The sequence below is a fragment of the Nomascus leucogenys genome, chromosome 8 (genome assembly GCF_006542625.1).
Source record: "Nomascus leucogenys isolate Asia chromosome 8, Asia_NLE_v1, whole genome shotgun sequence".
Classification (NCBI taxonomy): domain Eukaryota; kingdom Metazoa; phylum Chordata; class Mammalia; order Primates; family Hylobatidae; genus Nomascus; species Nomascus leucogenys.
The window spans coordinates 98,912,812-98,935,951 of record NC_044388.1 but is presented as its reverse complement, the minus strand read 5'-3'; the positions used below and the strand labels follow the sequence as shown (position 1 = coordinate 98,935,951).

General features: G+C 45.6%; 2 protein-coding genes across 2 annotated transcripts; both read right to left on the bottom strand.

The window, feature by feature from the left end:
- Positions 1-248: 248 nt before the first annotated feature.
- Positions 249-1,199, bottom strand: LOC100594021 (olfactory receptor 1K1). The gene is given in 1 exon segment (XM_030817770.1): positions 249-1,199. A coding segment is annotated over 1 exon segment (951 nt).
- Positions 1,200-11,486: 10,287 nt separating this feature from the next.
- Positions 11,487-12,762, bottom strand: LOC100593672 (olfactory receptor 5C1). The gene has a single exon (XM_030816473.1). The coding sequence runs from the start codon at positions 12,566-12,568 to the stop codon at positions 11,543-11,545; it is 1,026 nt and encodes a 341-aa protein (XP_030672333.1). The 5' UTR covers positions 12,569-12,762; the 3' UTR covers positions 11,487-11,542.
- Between the last annotated feature and the right edge of the window lie 10,378 nt (positions 12,763-23,140).

The following is a 23,140-nucleotide window of genomic DNA, read 5'->3' as shown; positions in this document are numbered from 1 at the left end:
CGCCTGGCTGGAAAGTCACTTCTTACCTTTGAGCCCAAAGACAGATTTCCTTGTGTGTAAAACTGGATCATAATATCTGCATCCTGGGTGACTGTGGGAATAAAATGAGATCAGGCAAGGATCTGCTTCCAGGCAGGTGCTCAGAAAATGACAGCTGTTATGATTTTTGAGCATAGCAGAGGATAGAGGGTCATATTCAAGAGTTGCCAGCATGGGTGATGCAGTCTGTCCTCAGTGGGGTCCTGCCCTCAGGAGTCACTAGCTGAGATCCTTCGCCCAATGAGAAGGGCTCAGAGTGCCCCCTGTACATCGCGATTCCGGAGGCTGTAGATGACGGGGTTCAGCATGGGGGTGACTACAGTGTACGTGACAGTGGCCACATGGTCCCGCTCTGCCTCATATCGGGATGTGGGCTGGAAGTAGACGGCAATGACTGTCCCATAGAAGAGGCTCACCACAGCCAGGTGGGAGCCACACGTGGACACAGCCCGGAGCTTCCCAGAGGCCGAGGGCAGCTGGAGCACGGCAGCTGCAATGGCCCCATAGGAGGCGAGGATGAGCAGGAAGGGAGTGACCACCACCGCGGCGCCCTCGGTGAAGATGAGCAGCTGGATGTGGTGGGTGTCGGAGCATGAGAGCCTTAAGAGAGGCTAGTGGTCACAGAAGAAGTGGGGCACTTGATGGGAAGCACAGAAGGACAAGCGAGCCATGAGCAGGATATGCAGGAGGGAGTGGACGTGGGACACCAGCCATGCCATCAGCACCAGGGCTGTGCACACGGCCCGGGACATCCTCGTGGCATAGTGGAGGGGGTGCTGGATGGCCACGTAGCGGTCATAGGCCATGGCCGCCAGGAGACAGCTATCAGTTACCCCCAGGGCAAAGAAGAAGTACATTTGGGTCAGGCAGCCAGCCAGCGAGATGGAGTGGTCGTGGGCCAACAAGTTGGCCAACATCTTGGGCACAGTGACAGAGGTGAAGCAGAGATCAGCAAAGGACAGGCGGGCCAGCAGGAAGTACATGGGTGCATGAAGGGCTGGACTGGCCTGGATGGCAGCCACAATGAGTCCATTACCCAGGAGGCCAGCCACATACAAGAGCAAGAACAGCACAAAGAGAGGCCGCTGCTGTCCAGGACTTGTTGTCAGTCCCAATAAAATGAATGGGGTTCCCTCTGAAGACTCATTGGCAGCCTCCATGGCAGGCTGGTTATTCGCCTGGAACCTCAAGGGCTCCTTTCTATTGATGGGTCACCTCACCGATGTCTAATGGAAAAGGTGAGGGGATAAATTGTTCAAGACTTCCTGGCCGTGGGAAAAAATCAAGAGTTTAGAGTCAGGTAGCCCTGGCCCTACGCACAGGTGTGACTGTGGGAAGTCATTTCACCTCCCTGAGACTTCTTCCTTTCTGGACCTTAGATTTTCTTTCTTTTCCTTTTTTTTTTTTGAGACGGAGTCTCGCTCTGTCGCCCAGGCTGGAGCACAGTGGCGCAATCTCGGCTCACTGCAAGCTCCACCTCCTGGGTTCACGCCATTCTCCTGCCTCAGCCTCCCGAGTAGCAGGAACTACAGGCGCCCGTCACTACGCCCGGCTAATTTTTTGTTTTCTTATTTTTCGTAGAGATGGGGTTTCACTGTGTTAGCCAGGATGGTCTTGATCTCCTGACCTTGTGGGGCCTTAGACTTTCAACCTGCGAAATAAGAGAATTGAAGTAACTCATCTTCAAGGTCACGTTCAACTTTGATAGTTTGGGATTTAAGCAAAAATAGAACAAAAGATATTGCACAAGATGTAGATCAGGGAAGGAGGAAAATATGAAAGAAAAGATGAAACAGAGAGAGGTTTGACACAGAAAGATCTGACCAATGGACATTTATTTTGGAAAAGAAGGAATGAAACCAAACCAAGATGGAGGAGAGAAACATAAGAAAGAAACTCTAGAAAAAAAATCTGAAGAGCACATATGTTTACATTGAAATGAATATGAACCCACAACACCTAGACACAAATAGTGGAATTTTAGAACACTGGAAATGAAGAGGAGAATCCAGTGCTTCCTAAGGGCATGGGGTGCAATGAACGGATGATATCCATATAATTAAATTGCCATCAAATGTTTCAATTCAACAGTAGATTATAGAACAGTTTAACAATATTCAAATACTGAAAAAAACATTTCAAACTTGGAATTCTCCACTCAGCAAAAATACTACTCAAGTGTGAGTAAAGAATACAGATATTTTCAGACTTAAAACACAAAACAAGGCCGGGTGCAGTGGCTCGTGCCTGTAATCCCAGCACTTTGGGAGGCCAAGGTAGGAGGATCACCTGAGGTCAGGGGTTCGAGACCAGCCTGGCCAACGTGGTGAAACCCCATCTCTACTAAAAAAAAAAATACAAAAATTAGCCGGGCGTGGTGTCACGCAGCTGGAATCCCAGCTACTAGGGAGGCTGGGGCAGGAGAATATCTTGAACCCAGGAGGCAGAGGTTGCAGTGAGCCGAGATTGTGCCACTGCACTCCAGCCTGGCTGGCACAGTGAGACTCCGTCTCACAAAAAAAAAAAAAAAAAAAAAAAGAAAAAAAAAGAACAAGAGAGTTTGAATGAGTCCTCATATCCCTGAAAACTTTCCCCATGAAATCAAACACTTACTGAGCACCAAGAAGATACACATCACAGTGTGAGAAACTCGTGTGGACAGATGGACACATCTGCCCAGGCCTAGCGACTTAACTCTTAAGGACAGGGGCAACTCGTTTTCAATGTCTCAGTTTTTTTCCTGTCTGAATTTCATTGCAGAAATCTTGAGCAATTCTCTAAGAAGAGAATTGAAGTAACTGAGAGGAATTTTAGGGCACAGGTTTGCTGAAGACTGGGCTGAAACCACCTTTACAGGGAAATGATTTTTTAATTTATTTCCACATCCTTCTCTATTAAAAAAAAATCAAATGAAGGACCTCCCTACCCTATTGTATTCCTTTTTTTTTTTCTCTATCGGTTAAGAAGAATCTCTGGCATTGACTTCCTCTAAAGCATCTTTTCTTAAGCCCCTAATTCTTTCTCACTTTCCTAGAGGGGAAGAGGATCAGGATGATTGGGTAGGATGGAAGGGGAAGCCTGTTTATAGAATTGCTTTTGGGAAATGGACCTGCTCTGACCGTGTCTAAATTGGTCCCAAGAAGCATTCAAATATACAAAGAGGTTTGTAGAAACATTCAAATGTAGTTGCAAACGCACATGCAGGCATGCAGACATGTGCATCCTCAAGCTGGTCTCTGCAAATACATAGGCACAATCATGTCATATACAGAAATGCGGAGCCAGCACATGCATTCAGAGCAAAGTAGGCAGACAACCATTACCTCAGGATTCAGAAGCCAAGATCATCATACACATACACACATGGCCAAATGCAATCACAAAATGGCACTAAGGCCAAAGGGTGACAATCATTCACATACTCCTGTTGATGGAGACATAGCACCATGCACAGCTGCTGTGACCCATCACGCACATTCATGTTCTCATTGACTGCTTACTGTGTGTGAGCACTCTACCCAGTGCCCATCCATGCATGCCCAGCCACATCCAATCCCCTCACTGATCATACAATCACATCTTTGCACACAGCCTCACACCTTCACATACATGGCTGCACTCACGTAGGCTCATGGTGGATCACGGCAGAGATGTGCCATGCTAGAGGGGCATATGCACATACACACTGCCTCCTACCTCCTACAATGAAACCATTGTGCAGTGATGGTGATAAACAATCACAGCCTTGCAAACAGCACATACTCTCATACTTACACACATGACTCATGCACATAGTCACACACAGGAAGACAGATCTGCACAGTCTGCAGCCTGGCCCCTTGTCCCCAAGTGTACCCTCTGGGTTCTGCACATCACAGGAAGAAACAGCAGCAGGGCCCAGGAGTGACTTGACACTAGAGGGTCTGAGGAAGGAATGATTGGCCATGCTTATGGGGTTTAGAGCCCTGGGAGCACCTTAGCTTTTCCCCAGAGGCGACAACCTCTTCTCATGGCCTTCATTCCTGGGACACAAGGAAGCCTGGCTGTGGGGCTTGTTATCCTCCCTCTCTAGGGACCAGTTTGATGGAGGAGGAGGTGATTGGTGCCACCTCCAACTCAGGGGAATTCAGGAGCCCTGTGCACTGCAAAGCTGCTGCTCCTCAGCCCCTGCCTTGTGAAGATGAGAGAGAAGGGTCAGCTGACTAGAGTGACCTGGGGATCCCAGGGTTTACAGCTGTAGCTTCTGGAGCCAACCCTCCTCTCACCTCACCTGTCACCACCACCTCATGGTGGCTTCTTGTAGGATGTGTGGAGTGTGGGAGGAATTGTGCCCCTGGTGACTGTGGCGATCACAACTATTATCAACAGTCTCAATTTGTAGAGGGGTGTTTGTGGGAGCGATTGTGTCTCTGTGCAACTCCATTCGTCCATGAGCTCAGATGTGTGTCTCAGTGTGCAGCTGCATCTGTGTCTGTGTGGGTGGCTGGACCTATGAGAGTGTTTTTTTTAACAACGAATATTTCTTTTTTAAAAAAATTTTACTTTAAGTTCTGGGATACATGTGCAGAACGTGCAGGTTTGTTATGCAGGTATGTATGTGCCACGGTGGTTTGCTGCACCTATCAACCTGTCATCTACATTAGGTATTTCTCCTAATGTTATCCCTTTCCTACCCCACAACCCCTGACAGGCCCTGGTGTGTGATGTTCCCCTCCCTGTGTCCATGTGTTCTCATTGTTCAGCTCCCACTTATGAGTGAGAACATGTGGTGTTTAGTTTTCTGTTCCTGTTTAAGTTTGCTGAGAATGATGCCTTCCAACTTCATCCATGTCCCTGCGCAGGACATGAACTCATCCTTTTTTATGGCTGCATAGTATTCCATGGTGTATATGTGCCACATTTTCTTTATCCAGTCTATCATTGATGGGCATTTGGGTTGGTTCTAAGTCTTTGCTATTGTAAACAGTGCTGCAATTAACATATTTGTGCATGTGTCTTTATAGTAGAATGATTTATAATCCTTTGGGTATATACCCAGTAATGGGATTGCTGGGTCAAATGGTATTTCTGGTTCTAGATCCTTGAGGAATCGCCACACTGATTTCCACAATGGTTGAACTAATTTACGTTCCCTCTAACAGTGTAAAAGTGTTCCTATTTCTCCACAGCCTTGCCGGCACCTGTCGTTTCTTGACTTTTTTTTTTTTTTTTGAGATGGAGTCTCATTCTGTCACCCAGGCTGGAGTGCAGTGGCATGATCTTGGCTCACTACAACTTCCACCTCCTGGGTTCTAGCAATTCTCTGCCTCAGCCTCCCGAGTAGCTGGGATTACAGGCCCCCACCACCATGCCTGGCTAATTTTTGTATTTTTAGTAGAGATGGGGTTTCACCATCTTGGCCAGGCTGGTCTTGAACTCCTGACCTCATGATCCACCCACCTCGGCCTCCCAAAGTCAGGGATTACAGGCATGAGCCACCACGCCCGGCCGTTTCCTGACTTTTTAATGATCGCCATTCTAACTGGTGTGAGATGGTATCTCATTATGGTTTTGATTTGCATTTCTGTAATGACCAGTGATAATGAGCATTTTTTCATGTTTGTTGGCTACATAAATTGCTTCTTTTGAGAAGTGTCTGTTCATATCCTTTGCCCACTTTTTGATGGGGTTGTTTGTTTTTTTCTTGTAAATTTGTTTAATTTCCTTGTAGATTCTGGATATTAGCCCTTTGTCAGATGGGTAGATTGCAAAAGTTTTCTCCCATTCTATAGGTTGCCTGTTCACTCTGATGATAGTTTCTTTTACTGTGCAGAAGCTCTTTAGTTTGATTAGATCCCATTTCTCAATTTTGACTGTTGTTGCAATTGCTTTTGGTGTTTTAGTCATGAAGTCTTTGCCCATGCCTATGTCCTGAATGGTATTGCCTAGGTTTTCTTCTAGGGTTTTTATGGTTTGGGTTTTACATGTAAGTCTTTCATCCATCTTCAGTTAATTTTTGTATAAGATGTAAAGAAGGGGTCCAGTTTCAATTTTCTGCATATGGCTAACCAGTTCTCCTAGCATCATTTATTGAATAGGGAATCCTTTCCCCATTGCTTGTTTTTGTCAGATTTGTTGAAGATCAGATGGTTGTAGATGTGTGGTGTTATTTCTGAGGTCTCTGTTCTGTTCCATTGGTCTGTATCCTGTTTTGGTACCAGTACCATGCTGTTTTGGTTACTGTAGCCTTGTAGTATAGCTTGAAGTCAAGTAGTGTGATGCCTCCAGCTTTGTTGTTTTTACTTAGAATTGTCTTGGCTATATGGGCTCTTTTTTGGTTCCATATAAAATTTATAGTAATTTTTTCCAATTCTGTGGAGAAAGTCAGTGGTAGCTTGATGGGAATAGCACTGAATCTATAAATTACTTTGGGCAGTATGGCCATTTTCACAATATTGATTCTTTCTGTCCATGAGCATGGAATGTTTTTCCATTTGTTTGTGTTCTCCCTTATTTCCAGCAAGGAATATTTCTAATACGAGACTAGGCCTTTATTGAAGGGGTATGTGTTTCTGTGTGTGTACTGCAGTATGAGGGAACTGAACCTGTATGTACCATTCCAGGTGGGAATAGCTTTACATAACAGTGTTGGAATAACCAGAAAGAGTGATTCTGAATATATAAACTTCCAATGATCTACTATTGCCTCTTGAATAAAGTCTAAATTTCCTACTTAATATTGAGGCCATGGAGTGTTCTTCTCATTCCCTAATTTTCAATCTTTAAACTTCCCTCTATTTTCCCAGCACACCCCCTCAAGCCAGTTAAATTGGTCTCCTTAGAGTCTTCTGCTCATGCTGAGCTTATTTTACTTCCATGCCTTTCTATATACTTGCTGCTCATCCCCCTGGTACAATTGCCTCTTCTCCTCAATTTCCACCCATGTTGCAGGGCCCAACTTACTTTGTGCAATGAGTGCCCCAGTCTTCCCCAGCTTCCTATCCTCACTGCCTGCTTTAGGAAGTGGTGTTGAAGGGAAATACTTTATCAGAATTGGGTGCATTCTTCTGGGTATCTCACTTTAGGAGGGGTGATTTATCCCTCTTTCTTCATTCTCCAGGTTGGGCTCTGTTACTGTTTCCCAATTCTTTCCCCTTCCCTCTTGTTTGTTTTCCTATTTATCAAGTAAGCCCAGTATAATAGCTTGAAACTTGGTATTTCCTGCAGCTGGTTTCTAGGATTTATGTAATTATTGTATCTGGCTGCTCCATGGATACTAAATATGTGAATGGAGCCATGGCCATCTTGTAGGGCCAAGGTGATGGAAGGGGCCTTATCCCTCTGGAAACTTCTCCACTGATTGTGGCAGCTGCTGTATGTCATGAGAGCCTAAGAACCCACAAAAAAGAGAAAGGATCATAGAGGAGATCTTTGAGTCTAAATGTTGAATTTGGGGCAAGCCTTACATTTGCAGTCCTCAGGTTGCCAACTCCTTTGACAATGACTCCGATTTTTGTTGTGGCACCTGAGTTGCTGTGGTGATAGGAGGCAAGAGGAGTTGGGGAACTGGGAGAGGATGGTTGAGCCTTGGGATGAGAGGAGGGGTTTTATTTTATCTAAGTCTTTTCAAAATGTGCTGAATTTGGGACATTGTACCTTGTCTCTCAAGAGCTGCTTCAACAGGAAAGGGGGTGACCAACTATCTTGATTTGCCCAGGACTGAGGGTGTCTTGGGACATGGGACTTTGAGTATGTGTTTTTTTTTTTTTTTTTTTTTTTTTGAGACAGAGTCTCGCTCTATCTCCCAGGCTGGAGTGCAGTGGTGCAGTCTCGGCTCACTGCAAGCTCTGCCTCCCAGGTTCAAGCCATTCTCCTGCCTTAGCCTCCTGAGTAGCTGAGACTGCAGGTGCCCGCCACCACGCCCGGCTAATTTTTTTTGTATTTTTAGTAGAGACGGGGTTTCACTGTGATAGCCAGGCCGGTCTCAATCTCCTGACCTCGTGATCCACCCGCCTTGGCCTCCCAAAGTGCTGGGATTACAGGCGTGAGCCACCGTGCCCAGCCGGGACTTGGAGTTTTAAAACTGGACTGTTCTGGGAAAACTGGGGTGAGTCAGGAAACCTGTAAAGTTCTCTAAGATTTGAGGAGACAGTCTTGTCCACATTCTTCTCTTTATTAGCCTGGGACCTCCAAGAATGCCATAGTTACCAAGAGGGAGGGTCTTGGTCCTGGCAACAAGGGACATCTTCCCAGGGAGCCGGGTCGAAGCCTTCAGTTTTCCTGCTGTCTAAGTGCCAGGTGGTTGATTTCTCCTTGAAGGGAGAGTGTAGAGGGGCAAGGCCAGCCCCTGGCTGGGACCCAAGGAAGAGACTCCATGGGCAGCCTATTGGGTGAAGCATTGTTTGAGTCCTATACCTTTCCCACCCCTGGCCTCGCCTCAGCCATAATCAGGGGAACTGGAGGGAGGATCAGGTAGAAGCTGACACTTAAATCTGGCCATGCTCCACCTCTTCTTGGAGGCTCTTGCCTGTAACTCCCAGGGTCTACTCCTGTCTGCTCCTGCAGAGAGAGGCTTCCCAGGCAGAATGCAGTGCCTTGGGACTTGCCTATGTGTAAAAGAGTCATGGAGACAAAAGAAATCTGTCAAATTTGTGAACTTGGGGTAAATAAAACTCCAAGAGCACTGGGTCTGGGAGGTCCTCCATGACTCAAGGCTTGGGGCAGTGTAGTTACTGTTGCCCAAGAGGTCAGGGTTATGGCATTCCCTCTCCAACTCCAACCCTACCTCAATGCTGGAATCTTAACACCAAACAGTCATGATATGAATCCTACCCAACCACATGCAAATCCAGGCATGCTCATCACTCTGAATGAAACTGAAATTCACCAACAACCAACCCCTACCCTTAAGCTTTAAGTAACATCATTTATAACCCCAACTAAATCTTAAAGTGACCATAAGCATGCCAATTTGATAGCTAAAATATTGTTATGCCTAAATTTCCTCTGGTTCTGATCCCAGCTTACCTGTAGTAATAACCAGACTGTGACTTAAACTTACCACAAACGTTACCCATACACCAGCTTAGGTCTAATATGAACTAAACTCTAACTCCAATTTAATTGAGTAATACAAATGAAATCCGAACTCCAATCTTTAGTCTCCCATTCTAACACTAACCCTAAAATAATTCTAATATTTCTAACAAGATTTATCCAAACTCTTATTTATTTATTTATTTATTTATTTATTTTTTTACATGGAGTCTCGCTCTGTCACTCTGGCTGGAGTGCAGTGGCATGATCTTGGCTCACTGCAACCTCCGCCTCCTGGGTTCAAGTGATTCTCCTGCCTCAGCCTCCCGAATGGCTGGGATTACAGGCATGCACCACCATGCCTGGCTAATTTTTTTTTGTATTTTTAGTAGAGACAGGGTTTCACCATGTTGCTCAGTCTGGTCTTCAACTCCTGACCTCAAATGATCTGCCTGCCTCGGCCTCCCAAAGTGTTGGGATTACAGGCGTGAGCCACCGCACCTGGCCCAAACCCTTAAATTTATCCCAAATATACTACTAATAACAAGCAGCCCAAATTATAAAATTTACATAATTGTAATTCAATCATAAATTTGCCTGATCATTTCTTAATTCTCCCTAACCCTAATCCTAACCTACCGTAACTGAACCCCATCCTTAGCCATAGCCTGAGACCTAATCTTAACCCAATTCTAACCATTCAATCCTAATCTTTTCCTAACTTCTATCATAAGCCTGAACTAGTCTAACCTTGGCCAAATTCAAATCCAGCTGTTGGGAGTTTAAAAGTGACTTGTGCATGTTCTGGCTATTAAGCCATTTTCCTGAGACATGGAATACATGGGCCATAGGGGATAGATGTTTCCCTCTTCATATTCCGTCCCATTCTTTGGTCTAAGTGGATCCTGAAGATGTTCTCCTGGGCTGAGGAGGGCAGGTGCAGACACACTGGCCATGAAGAAGCTTAAAAGGTCAAGAATCTAGGAACACTTGGAACTAACATAGCTCTCACTTGGTGCTTCTGGGGATTAGCCTCTTATAAGTACAGGTGGCAAATAAGGCTGTATTCCTTTACGTGGTAACACCTAGGAACTTTTATATTACTACTATTTTGAGATAGGGTCTTGCTCTGTTACCCAGGCTGGAGTGCAGTGGCACGATCATAGCTCAATGTCAGCCTCAACCTCCTGGGCTCAAGTGATTCTCCTGCTGCAGCCTCCCGAGTAGCTGGGACTACAGGCGTGCACCACCACGCCGGGCTAATTTACTATTTTTATTATTATTATTATTATTATTATTATTTTGAGATGGAGTCTTGCTCTGTAGCCCAGGCTGGAGTGCAGTGGCGTGATCTTGGCTCACTGCAAGCTCCGTCTCCCGGGTTCATGCCATTCTCCTGCCTCAGCCTCCTGAGTAGCTGGGACTAGAGGCTCCCCCCACCATGCCTGGCTAATTTTTTTTTTTTGTATTTTTAGTAGAGTTGGGGTTTCACCGTGTTAGCCAGGATGGTCTCGATCTCCTGACCTCGTGATCCGCCCGCCTCAGCCTCCCAAAGTGCTGAGATTACAGGTGTTATTATTATTTTTAACTTTTAAGTTCAGGGGTAGTACACGTGCAGGATGTGCAGGTTTGTTACGCAGGTAATGTGTGTCGTGGGGGTTGGTTGCACAGATTATTTTATTACCCAGATATTAAGCCTAATATCCATTAGTTATTTTTTTTGCTTCTCTCTCTCCTCCTACCCTCCACCCTCCAATCAGCCCCAGTGTGTGTTGTTCCCCTCTATACGTCCGCACGTTCTCATCGTTGAGCTCCCACTTATAAGTGAGAACATGTGGTGTTTGGTTTTCTGATCCTGTGTTAGTTTGCTGAGGATAATGGTTTCTAGCTCCATCCATGTCCCTGCAAAGGATATCATCTTCTTTTTTTTTGTGACTGCATAGTGTGCCATCATGCCCAGCTTATTTTTAACAATTTTTTTTTGTAGAGACGGGGCGGGCGGGGGGGGGGGTTCTCCCTGTGTTGCCCAGGCTGGTCTTGAACTCCTGCCTTGGCCTCCCAAAGTGCTGGGGTTACAGGCATGAGCCATTGCACCCAGCTGAACGTTTATGTTTTGAATGTTGAAGAACCTTCAACAGGCAGTGCAACAACAGTGCAACAGGCACATTCAACAGGCAGTGCAACAACAGTGCAACAGGCACATTCAACAGGCAGTGCAACAACAGTGCAACAGGCACATTCAACAGGCAGTGCAACAGCAACATTAGCCTGGTCTAGGGTCTGGCTCTAGGTCTAAACCTAGATGAACCCCAAGTCTTTTTCTCCCTGCCATAAGTTTTCATTTCCCTCTTTACTGTCCCTTAAACAATGACATGAGACATCCAAGCCAGAGGAACATCCCATCTTTACCGACAGTGACAGGGGCCAGAAAGAGGCCCTGACCTCCTCATCCCCTCATAGTCAGACCTACCCAGCCTCCCTGGACCAATCACTGGGGCCCCTGCCCTGGACAGTGGAATCGGCTCCAGGTCTGCCTGAGGGCCTCCTTGACTTCCTTGTTGCGGAGGCTGTAGATGAGTGGGTTGAGAGCCGGGATGACCAGGGTATAGAACACAGAGGCCATCTTGTCAGTGTCCAGGGCATAGCTGGAGCTGGGGCGCAGGTACATGAAAATGAGTGTCCCGTACATCATGGCCACGGCTGTGAGGTGGGAGCCACAGGTGGAGGCTGCTTGCCAACTGCCCTCGACCGAGCGTATGCGGATCACAGCGCCAGCAATGAAGCCATAAGACACCGTGATAGCTAACACCGTGGCTGTCTGGATGAAGCCACAGATGGCGAAGAGAAGGAGTTCATTGAGACTGGTGTCACTGCACGAGATGGCCAGCATTGGAGGGATATCGCAGAAGAAGCTATTGATCTCCCAGGAGCGGCAGAAGCTCAGGCGGTAGGTGAGGGTTGTGTGAACAAAGGCGCTCACTGCCCCACCCAGGCCTGATGCCCCCAGCAAGGCCAGGCATAGACGCTGTGACACAGCTGTTGTATAGAGAAGTGGGTTTCTGATGGCCACGTAGCGGTCATAGGCCGTGGCTGCCAGCAAGCAACAATCGGTGTCAGCCAGACCTGCAAAGACAAACATCTGGAGGGCACAGGCTGTGTAAGGGATGGTGGCTCGGGGCAGCAGCAAGTCCACTAGCATCTTGGGGCCGATGGCGGAGGAATAGCAGGCATCCAGCAGGGAGAGGTTGGCCAGGAAGAAGTACATAGGTGTATGGAGCCAGGCATCCATGTGGATCAGCAGCGCCATGCCCACGTTTCCCAGCAGGCTCACCAGGTAGACAGGCACGCAGGTCAGGAAGAGGGCCACACGCAGGTCCCAGCGATTTGTGATGCCCAGGAGGACGAGTTCAGCAGGGGCAACCGCGGCCCGGGTGAGGTTCTCTGAGTTCATCCTACTGGACAGAGACTGAGAAGAGGCAAAGCAGACGGGAGATAAGAGAAAGGGCAAGGCCATGGCCAGGGAGAAGAAAGCATGCTGTACTGGGAATTAGATAGGCTTGGGTTTCGGCCACCTGCGCAACAAAATTGCTATGTGACCTTGGGCAAGCCACGTAACTTCTCAAAACCTGTTTCTAACTCTTAGAAGTCATCGCAGAAGTCTTTTTTTGTTTTTGAGAGGGAGTTTTGCTCTTGTTACCCAGGCTGGCGCGCAAAGGCGCGATCTCAGCTCACCACAACCTCCGCCTTCTGGGTTCAAGCGATTCTCCTGCCTCAGCCTCCCAAGTAGCTGGGATTACAGGCATGTGCCACCACGCCCGGCTAATTTTATATTTTTAGTAGAGATGGAGTTTCTCCATGTTGGTCAGGCTGGTCTCAAACTCCCGACTTCAGGTGATCCGCCCACCTCGGTCTCCCAAAATGCTGGGATTACAGGCGTTAGCCACTGTGCCTGCCCCATGTTTTTTTTTTTTTTTTTTTTTTTTTTTTTTTTGAGATGGAGTCTTGTTTTGTCGCCCAGGCCAGAGTGCAGTGGCGCAATCTTGGCTCCCTGCAAACTCCGCCTCCTGGGTTCAAGTGATTTTCCTACCTCAGCCTCCTGAGTAGCTGGGACTACAGGCCCCACCACCATGCCCGGCTAATTTTTGTATTTTTTAGGCAGAGACAGGGTTTCACCATGTTGGTGGCCAGGCTGGTCTTCAACTCCTGATCTCAAGTGATCTGCCCACCCCAGCTTCCCAAAGTGTTGGGATTACAGGTGTGAGCCACCACGCCCGGCCTTTTTTTTTTTTTTTTTTTTTTAAGAGACACAAGTTCTCACTATGTTGCCCAGGCTGAACTAAAATTCCTGGGCTTAAGTGATCCTCCTGCCACCTCAGCCTCCCAAGCAGCTGGGATTATAGGCATGCTCCACCACACCCACAAGTCAAGAGAATGTGAATATATTCCTGAGCTGAATTCTTGGCCTCTCTGAGCCTCAATGTTCTCATCTGGATAACGGGGGAAAGCTGCAAGGATTCGATGAGATAATGCATGTAAAGCTTCTCACACAGGGCCTAGCACACGCAGGCATTTAACAAAGGCCCTGTGAATGGAAATGAATTGAGCTGGATGCTTTGGCTCCAAACTGGAAGGAGGAAACTTTATGGCAATCAAAAGTAGTATAATTCCCAGAAAATGCAATGTTGCTTCACATTCCTGTGCCTTGCATTTGTCCTCTTTGCCTGGAACCCATTTCCTCCTTTTGTGTTTGGTAAAAAGTATCTCCAATGTGAAGCGTTCCCTGATCTGTCCCTTAAAACTAAACATTTTTCTTGTCTGTGGCCTGCTGCACTGGAGCATACAGTAGTTCCCCCTTATCTATGGGGAATACGTTCCAAGACCCAAGACCCCCTGTGGATGTGTGAAATCACAGATCGTACTGAACCCTATAAGGGTCTCGAGACTCCGTCTGAAAGAAAAAAAAAAAAAAATCTTACTTTTTGTTTTTTTATATATATATATATATTTTTTTTTTGTTTGTTTTTTTTTTTTTTTTTTTTTTTTTTTTTTTTTTTTTATTTTTTTGTTTGTTTGTTTGTTTGTTTTTTGAGATGGAGTCTCACTCTGTCACCCAGGCTGGAGTGCAGTGGTGTGATCTCGGCTCACTGCAAGCTCCACCTCCCAGGTCCAAGTGATTCTCCTGCCTCAGCCTCGTGAGTGGCTGGGACTACAGGTGTGTGCTACCATGCCCAGCTACTTTTTTTGTATTTTTAGTAGAGATGGGGTTTCACCACGTTGGCCAGGTTGGTCTCGAACTCCCGACCTCAGGTGATTTGCCCGTCTTGGCCTCCCAAAGTGCTGGGATTACAGGCATGAACCACTGTACCCAGCCTGTTTTTAATAGTTTCGGGTCATAGTTGACTGCAGGTAACTGAAACTGCAGAAAGCAAAACTGTGGGTAAAGGGGAACAACTGCTGTACCTCTCTCATGCTGCTTCACCATTCTATTGCAGATATCTTTTACATGTGTGTCTCCTGTGAACTTTGAGCTCCTTGATTCAATATTCATTCAACAAAGTTTTATTGAGTATTACTATGTGCTAAGAATGCCCCATAATTCATTTTTGTATCTCCAGGGTGAGGTATATAATCAGAGCTAAAAAAATGTTAATTGAGTCCATCACACAGTGAACAAGAGTATAGACATCAGCAGCGTGAACACTTGCTTTTGAGTCCTAGTTCCACAACTTTCTGGTGTGTAACTTCAGGCAAGTCACTTCACCTTCCTTAACTTTGGTTTTCTCCTTGCAAAGTAGGAATCATAATATCTCTGTTCTAAGAGGCAATAGGTGTGCAGGAAGGGGCCCGGAGCTGAATAAATTCTTCTTTCCCTCCTTTTAAGAGAAGTTTAGACGTTTGGGACTTACCTGTGTCCAGTGAGGATGGTGAAAATCTCCTACAAAGCACAGATTGGATGAAAAATTTTGACAATATCACGTTGGTGAGGTTGTGCTTGTGGAAATGTAAATTGGGACATTTCCGACCACTGCGCATGCCCCAGTGTCTTAAGCTACTCAGTTTGCTATAACAAAATGCCAATAGACTGGGTGGCTTAAACAACAGACATTTATTTATCATGGTCCTGGAAACTGGGAAGTCTGTGGTTAGCATGTCAGCATGGTTGGGTTCTAGTGAGAGCCCTCCTTCTGGCTTGTAGATGGCCACCTTCCTACTGTATTGTCACAGGGTGGGGACAGAGAGACAGAGAAAGCTCCCTGGTTTCTTATAAGGGTACTAATCCCATTATGATAGATGCCACCATAATGACCTAATTAGGTTTAGACCTAATTACCTCCCAAAGGCTCCTTCTCCAAATACCATCATATTGGGGGTTAGAATTTCAACATGAATTTTTGGGGGATGTAAACATTCAGTCCATAGCACCTGGTAATTCCACTACTTGGTGTTTACTTTTGAAAACCCTCTCATATATACAGAAGGAGACGAGGGATCATGCATTCCTGGAGTATTTGTAATGGCTAAATAAATGTCAGTCAAACCTAAATGTTTATCAATAGGCTCATGGGAGTTAAACAGGAATGGAGTCAACCTCTATATAACAATATAGAGAAATCTCAAGAACATATTGAGATCAAAACATAATTTTCAGAAAAAATATATGGATTGATGAAAAAACTCAACATATGTTTTTTTAATGTTTGTGTATATAAGACATACTGCTGGCTGCTCCAAACAGAGATGGGGCTCCAGCTAAAAGACTTGAGGGCATTTCAGAGGATTTCATGGCCTTTGCGTCCTGCTATATCAGCGCTGGTCCTTCTTATCTTTTAAAATTCAGCTTGGGGTTATCTTTATCTGAGCACCCAACTGCCCAGCCTCTCATGCTAGAACTCCACTCACCAGTCTCTCTGCATCATATCATTATTCCATTGTTGTATAATTACCTACATGTTTCTCTCCTCTCACCTGATCAAGCATCTTAAGATCTGGGACTGTGCTTAATTCACCCCCCTGTCCATAGGCATACAGGATTTTAGGTATCTTCCCCCTTCTCATTGGTGTGTCACTGGTGGAGGTCAGACAGCCTCCAGGGGTACAGAAACAGGGAGTTCCAGCTCTACTCAACTACCTGTTTTCCAAGAATGAAGTCTGCTACGTGGCTGAAGTTCTGCACACAGAACCCAGTTGGTGGCCAACCCCTTTGTATTTCAGTCTGTCCACATGGAAAGCCAACGCAACTCATCTTTACCAAGTGAGGAGCAGAGGTGCTTTGAGTGCCTCTCAATTTCTCCATCTGTAAAATAGGGACAATGAGACTTCAGGACTTTTAAGGTACTTTGAACGTTTTGGGTACAAGTACCCACAAACTTCAGTTAAGTAGGTATTGTGGAGTATGTGTGTTTGTGCACACAAAACATAGAATTAATTCTCCATTAACGTCTCTCTCTCGCCTTACTACACAGGAGGAGCAATACTGACGTTCTAGGGTTGTGTACGTCAGTGTGGGGCTTGCTAATAAAAGAGGAGGACTCAGGTTTTCATAAGGAGCAACTTCTGCGTTTGCTCTTTGATGCTAATCAATGCTAGAAAGGAACTGGAAAACTTCAGTTTCCTGCACTTTTAGGTTCCTGGTTGCCTCTAGTTGACTCTCTTGTCTTTTTGAATCCTTCCCACATTCCTACTTCTGTCTGACTCCATATTTCTCTTCCAGTCCCTGAGATTAAAGCTTATGAAGTCTGTCTATGTACCTATTTATGTATGCATGTATGTATGTATGTGTTTATCAATCTATCAATCACTTAGATATCAATCCATTTTTAATTATATACTCAACAAGCATTTTTTAACTACCTATTATGGGACAGGCACTCTATGAGTACAAGGGATACAGATGTCACTATAACACATCTGTCATTGCTCTCATGAAACTTTCAGGCTGCTGGGAAGAGAGAGCTCTCAATCAAATAACCACGCACGTACAATTACAAACTAACATATATATGATCTGAAGGAGAGGAACACATTTCTCTCTTTCTCCTCAGCTTACTGAATGGCATATGATGGTCATTGATTGATTGATGATTGCATGAACGATCTCATTTGATACCTATCACATCCTTATGAAGCAGATACTTTTATATCTACTCATAGATGAAGAAATCCAAGCCCAGAGAAGCATCTTTTACTTTTGAGGGTGACTCTGTTCCCACCCTCTCCTTTTGTAGCCAGTGGGCTACCCACCTGTTGTGCCTCTGCAGTACCCTTGTGCTGGTCCACTTCGCTCCAAGGACTGCCATGTCCCTGGTCCAAGCCCCACTCATGTGATCATCTGTGAGCTTCCCAGCTGGTCTCCATGCTGACCACATCTTCCCCACTCCACTCTGCTTCTCAAGCCTTGTCTAAGCATTTTACTCTGACTGTGCATTAGATAACTCTGAACACTTTGCCAAGGGTCTCCACAAAAACACTTTTCTAATATTGTTTCTTCTGTGCAAACCTTTGCCCTAGTCCCGTCTCCTTATTATTCACTCTTCTCCGCTGTCTTTGATGCTAGGCCTACTTATTACTATCTTTTGATACTCTTTTGAAATTATTGCCCCTGTCTAGAATCCCTCTTTTCCTTTTCTTCCCTGTATTAGTTTGTTCTCATGCTGCTATAAAGAACTGGCCAAGACTAAGTAATTTATAAAGGAGAGAGGTTTAATTGACTTACAGTTCCACGTGGCTGGGGAGGCTTCAGGAAACTTACAGTCATGGCAGCAGGGGAAGCAAACATGTGTTTCTTCACATGATTGCAGGAACGAGAAGTGCCAAGTAAAAGAGGGAAAAGCCCCTTATAAAACAATCAGATCTCGGCCGGGCGCAGTGGCTCACGCTTGTAATCCCAGCATGCTGGGAGGCTGAGGCAGGCGGATCACGAGGTCAGGAGATTGAGACCATCCTGGCTAACACGGTGAAACCCCGTCTCTACTAAAAATACACACACACACACACAATTAGCCAGGTGTGGTGGCGGGTGCCTGTAGTCCCAGCTACTTGGGAGGCTGAGGCTGGAGAATGGCATGAACCCGGGAGGCAGAGCTTGCAGCGAGCCGAGATCGTGCCACTGCACTCCAGCCCTGGGCAACAGAGTGAGACTCCGTCTCAAACAACAAAAAAAAATCAGATCTCATGAAAACTCACTATCATGAGAACAGTAGCGTGAGGGTAACCGCCCCCATGATTCCATTACCTCCCACCAGGTCCCTCCTATGACATGTGGGGATTATGGGAACTACAATTCAAGATCACATTTGGGTGGGGACACAGCCAAACCATATTGTTCCCCTATTCAAGTTCCTAGCTAACACCTTTTTTTTTTTTTTGAAGTGGAGTCTTGCTCTGTCACCTAGGCTGGAGTACAATGGCATGAACTCTGCTCACTGCAACCTCCACCTCCCAGGTTCAAGCAGTTCTCCTGCCTCAGCCTCCTGAGTTACTGAGATTACAGTCATGAACCACCAGACCCAGCTGATTTTTGTATTTTTCGTAGAAACGGGATTTCACCATGTCGGCCAGCTGGTCTTGAACTCCTGACCTCAGGTGATCCACCTGCCTCAGCCTCCCAAAGTGCTGGGATTACAGGCATGAGCCACCGCACCCAGGCCCTAGCTAACATTTAAGCCTGATTTAATTTGTGTCTTCTCTGTGAATCTATACCTAGCCATTGCAATCTACTTTGGCTTAATATTAAGGGACTTGTGATATTTTCTGCCACAGTATCACTTTAGTTTCATGCATTCACCACCCCAAGAGGTATTCACTCTTAAAATAAGTTGGATTCTGCAGTTGAACATAGGCTGCCATCAAATGGAGTGGTTATAACACAGTCTCATTGGTTGGAGCCATTAGGTGAGAGATGGAGTTTGTATTAAAGATGATGCTGTGACCCCATCCTGTGAGCAAGGCAGACATGGCTAGTCAATCAAGCTACTCATTCTCACTGAACTTGGACTAGCCTTAGAATCTCAGTGCTTGTGGAAGTCACTGCCTGAGGGTTGGGGTTTGTAGGAGAGGTGCATCATCTTTGTTATCCTTCGGTTAGGTGCATGCCTTCTCTGCAGTTCAACCTCCCCTTTTGCAATCCTGAGTTTTTCATAACATTTCCCAATGAAAAAAATCTTTAAAAATTAAATTTAATATTAATAATAAATATGAGCACGTCGTTAGAAGTTAGTGTTTTCTACTTTGCTCTCTTTTTGTTATTTATTTTTAGGAGCAATATAATGCACTGTAAAAAATTCAAGAGGCACCAAAGGGTATTTAATAAAAAACAACTCTTCCTCCCACCTTGCTTCTGAATCTTCTATTCCTGCTCTCTAGAGGGGACAGCTGCTAGCAGTTTCTTGTGTATCCTTCCAGAATTATTTTATAAATGCACAGACATATATGTTATATTTATTTTAAAACTTGTATGTTAGCATATAAATGGAAATACTAAGCCAAAGAGTATATGTACTTTATTTTATAGATATTATCACGTTGCTCTTAAATAATGATGTACTAATTTATATTTCCACTAGCAATACATAAGAGTACATGCTTTCCAACATTCTCCATAATACTGTTTTCAGACGTTTTGATCTTTGCCTAATGATATATAAAAGTACCTCGTTGTAGCCTTAATTTACATTTATCTTATTATGAATGAGAATGAACATTATTTCATAAACTTAAGAATCACTTGTATTTCTTCTTTTGTGAATTCTCTGTTCACATTCTTTGCCAATTATTTGTTGAGTTTTTGGTCTTTGTTGCTATTAATTAATTATTATTATTATTTTTGAGATGGAGTCTTGTTCTGTGGCCCAGGCTGGAGTGCAGTGGTGTGATCTTGGCTCATTGCAACCTCCACTTCCTGGGTTCAAGCGATTTTCATGCCTCAACCTCCTGAGTAGCTGGGACTACAGACACATCCCGCCACGCACAGCTAACTTTTATATTTTTCGTAGAGATAGGGTTTCGCCATTTTGGCCAGGTTAGTCTCAAACTCCTGACCTCAGGTAATCTACCTGCCTTGGCCTCCCAAAGTGCTGGGATTATAGGTGTGAGCTACTGTGCCCAGTCTGTTGCTATTAATTTAGAGTAACTCTTTACATTTTGTGGACATTAGCTCTTTGTGATATAAATTATATAATTACACATATATTTCTATTTTGTCATGAGTCTTTTGACTCTATGATTCTTTTTCTTTATGAAAAGTACATTTTAATTTATTTAATTGAATTTGTAAATTCTTATTTTATTAGTTTTAGGTTTTATGTTATACATAGAAGCCCTCTTTCCATTCTAAGATTATAAAAATATTCTCCCATGCTTTTCTTCTAGTACTTTCATAGTTTCACTTTTTTAGATGGTTAAATATTTAGTCTACCTGGAATTTATATTGTGCAAGTTGTAAAGTGAGGATCCAACTTAATTTTTTTTCACCAAAAAATTCAGCAGAAAGAATAGGCAGAAGGTTACTCAGAGTTCGACATTATGGTAAAATTGTGAGGCATATCCTCCTCTCAGCTGTAAGCTCTGTGAAGGTGGAGGCGGTATCTCTTTTACTATTATTGCCAAGCACCTGGCACATCACAGGTGCTCAGTGAATGCTTGTGTAATCATGAAGATAGTTCCCTTATATACTCACTAGAACTGGCTGAAGTGCATTCTATTCTGCAACAGAGAGACTTCAGCCCACCCACCCTCACCTCTAGGATCAGAGTAACCAACAGTGGAAGGGAAGGGAGAAGGAAGGAAGGAAGGAAGGCAGGAAGGAAGGAAATCAGGCACATAAAGGCAAAACCTTTCTTCAGCTACAGAAGCAGTCTCAACACAGGCTTCCACTGAGCATGCTCTTCACATTCCTGGGGAAGAATTGTCCTAACTTATGGTGACCAACAGTCCCAGTTTGTGTGGAACTGAGGAGTTTCCTGGGACACAGGGCTTTCAGGGCTAAAGCTGGAACAGTCCCAAGCAAACCAGGACTCCCCTCCCCTCTCCTCCCCTCCTTCCTTTCTTTTTAGATGGAGACTTGCTCTTGCCACCTAGGCTGGAGTGCAATGGTGCGATTTTGGCTCACTGTAACCTCCGCCTCCTGGGTTCAAGCGATTCTCCTGCCTCAGCCTCCTGAGTAGCTGGGATTACAGGTGCCTGAGACCACACCCAGCTAATTTTTTGTATTTTTGTAGAGATGGGGTTTCAACATGTTGGCCAGGTTGATCTCAAACTCCTGACCTCAGGTGATCCACCTGCCTTGGCCTCCCAAAGTGCTGGGATTACAGGCCCGAGCCACCATGCCCAGCCACATATGCCTGATTTTCTGTCTCCTACAAAATTTATTGAGTACAGCCTGGCCCAGTCAGGATCAGTGTATGTTGGCTTCTAGCCTTCATTTCTCCCCCCGCTGCTGCTACCTCTTAAGCATTTTCACTTGGTGGTGCAGCTGGTGGGTGGCATGGCTGGGATTCCCACGTGGTTCTTCTGACCTCAGCTCCAGCTGCCTGTCCCTTTCCTTCCCTGGTTAGGAGTATCCTTCCTTGAAGGTAAAAAAACTGAGTTCCAAAGAAAGAAGAGAAGAGATTTGTCCCAAGAGACATAGTTATGAAGGAGTAGAGTTGGGGCTTGAACTCAGATGTCTCAGCTCCAAATCAAGTTCTTGTCTTAAATGCTATCTCTGCGTGGAAACCCTAATTAGGTCTCTTAATAGATTAACCAAGCTAGTTGTTGCCACTGTCTTTCCTCGGTTGCCACTGTCTTTCCTCATCTTTGGATTGAGCAGTTTAGACTGATAAGCAGTTCCCACTCTACTGTGTGGACTGGTGTCATTAGAATTACTACTGGAGCTTTGTGAAAAAATAGATTGCTACACACAGTGTCCAGATATCCTAAATAATTGATGCAGAGTGGGGCTTGGAAATCTGTAGTTGGAAAAAAATGTTCCAGGTGCTTCTGATAAGCAGCTGATTTGGGACCCTCAAGCAGTGCTTCCCAACCTTTAGGGTGCATAGGAATCAGCTGGAGATAGTATTTAAATGCAGTGCCTGCCTCAGGACTGCTCTGAAAATTCTGCCTTTCTAACAAACTCCTAGGTGTTTGTTGATGCTGCAGCCTGGGCACCGCTTGCGTGGTAAGACCCTACGTGATATTGGATAGTATTTCCAGCTTTGATATCTTAGGATTTCAGCTTTCTGGAGGGTTCCTTAGCCTCTTCCTGCTAGCTTTCTGCTGAACTCTGTCTTGACTTATCCTCTGCTCTCCAGGCCCCATTGTACTCATAAACGCATTTAAGTCCGGTGGGGCTGGCCTCCTGGCATTTCTCAATATGTGGCTTGCCCTTTTTTTTTTTTTTTTTCTTTTTTTTGAGACGGAGTCTCACTCTGTCACCCAGGCTGGAGTGCAGTGGCGCGATCTCGGCTCACTGCAAGCTCTGCCTCCCGGGTTCACGCCATTCTCCTGCCTCAGCCTCTCCAAGTAGCTGGGACTACAGGCGCCCGCCACCACACCCGGCTAATTTTTTGTATTTTTAGTAGAGACGGGGTTTCACCGTGGTCTCGATCTCCTGACCTCGTGATCTGCCCGCCTCGGCCTCCCAAAGTGCTGGGATTACAAGCGTGAGCCACCGCGCCCGGCCTGGCTTGCCCTTTTCTTACCAAGCTCAAGTCCTTAGATCATCCTCCCCTGGACACAGACATTTAATATGTGTTGGTTCAGACAGCAGCTGCTGTCATTGCAATGGCATGTGGTTACTGGATTGTTAGGACATACCTAGATAGTGGAGGTGGGTGGGGAGTTCTTTCAGCAGAGCAGCTTCAGTGCAGCCTGTGGCATGAGACTGGCAGGGGGAGGTAGCCGGGACACGCCCTAGTCCAGCAGTAGTAGCAGGGGGACTTATAGTCTTTGTAGCCCCTGAGGGAATGGCTCTTTCTGTTTTCTTCCTGCCTCCTCCTTCCCTTTCCACTGTCCCAGAGTCCATGGAGACTCTCTCCACATCCTTTGGGGACCTTGTGACAGATGGTGGTAGGGGAATGCCGGGATGACTCACACTTTGGTGCCTGGGGAG

Bases quoted from the DNA above. Each gene is read 5' to 3' on its own strand.
- LOC100593672 (XM_030816473.1), bottom strand. From the start codon at position 12,568: ATGGCCTTGCCCTTTCTCTTATCTCCCGTCTGCTTTGCCTCTTCTCAG.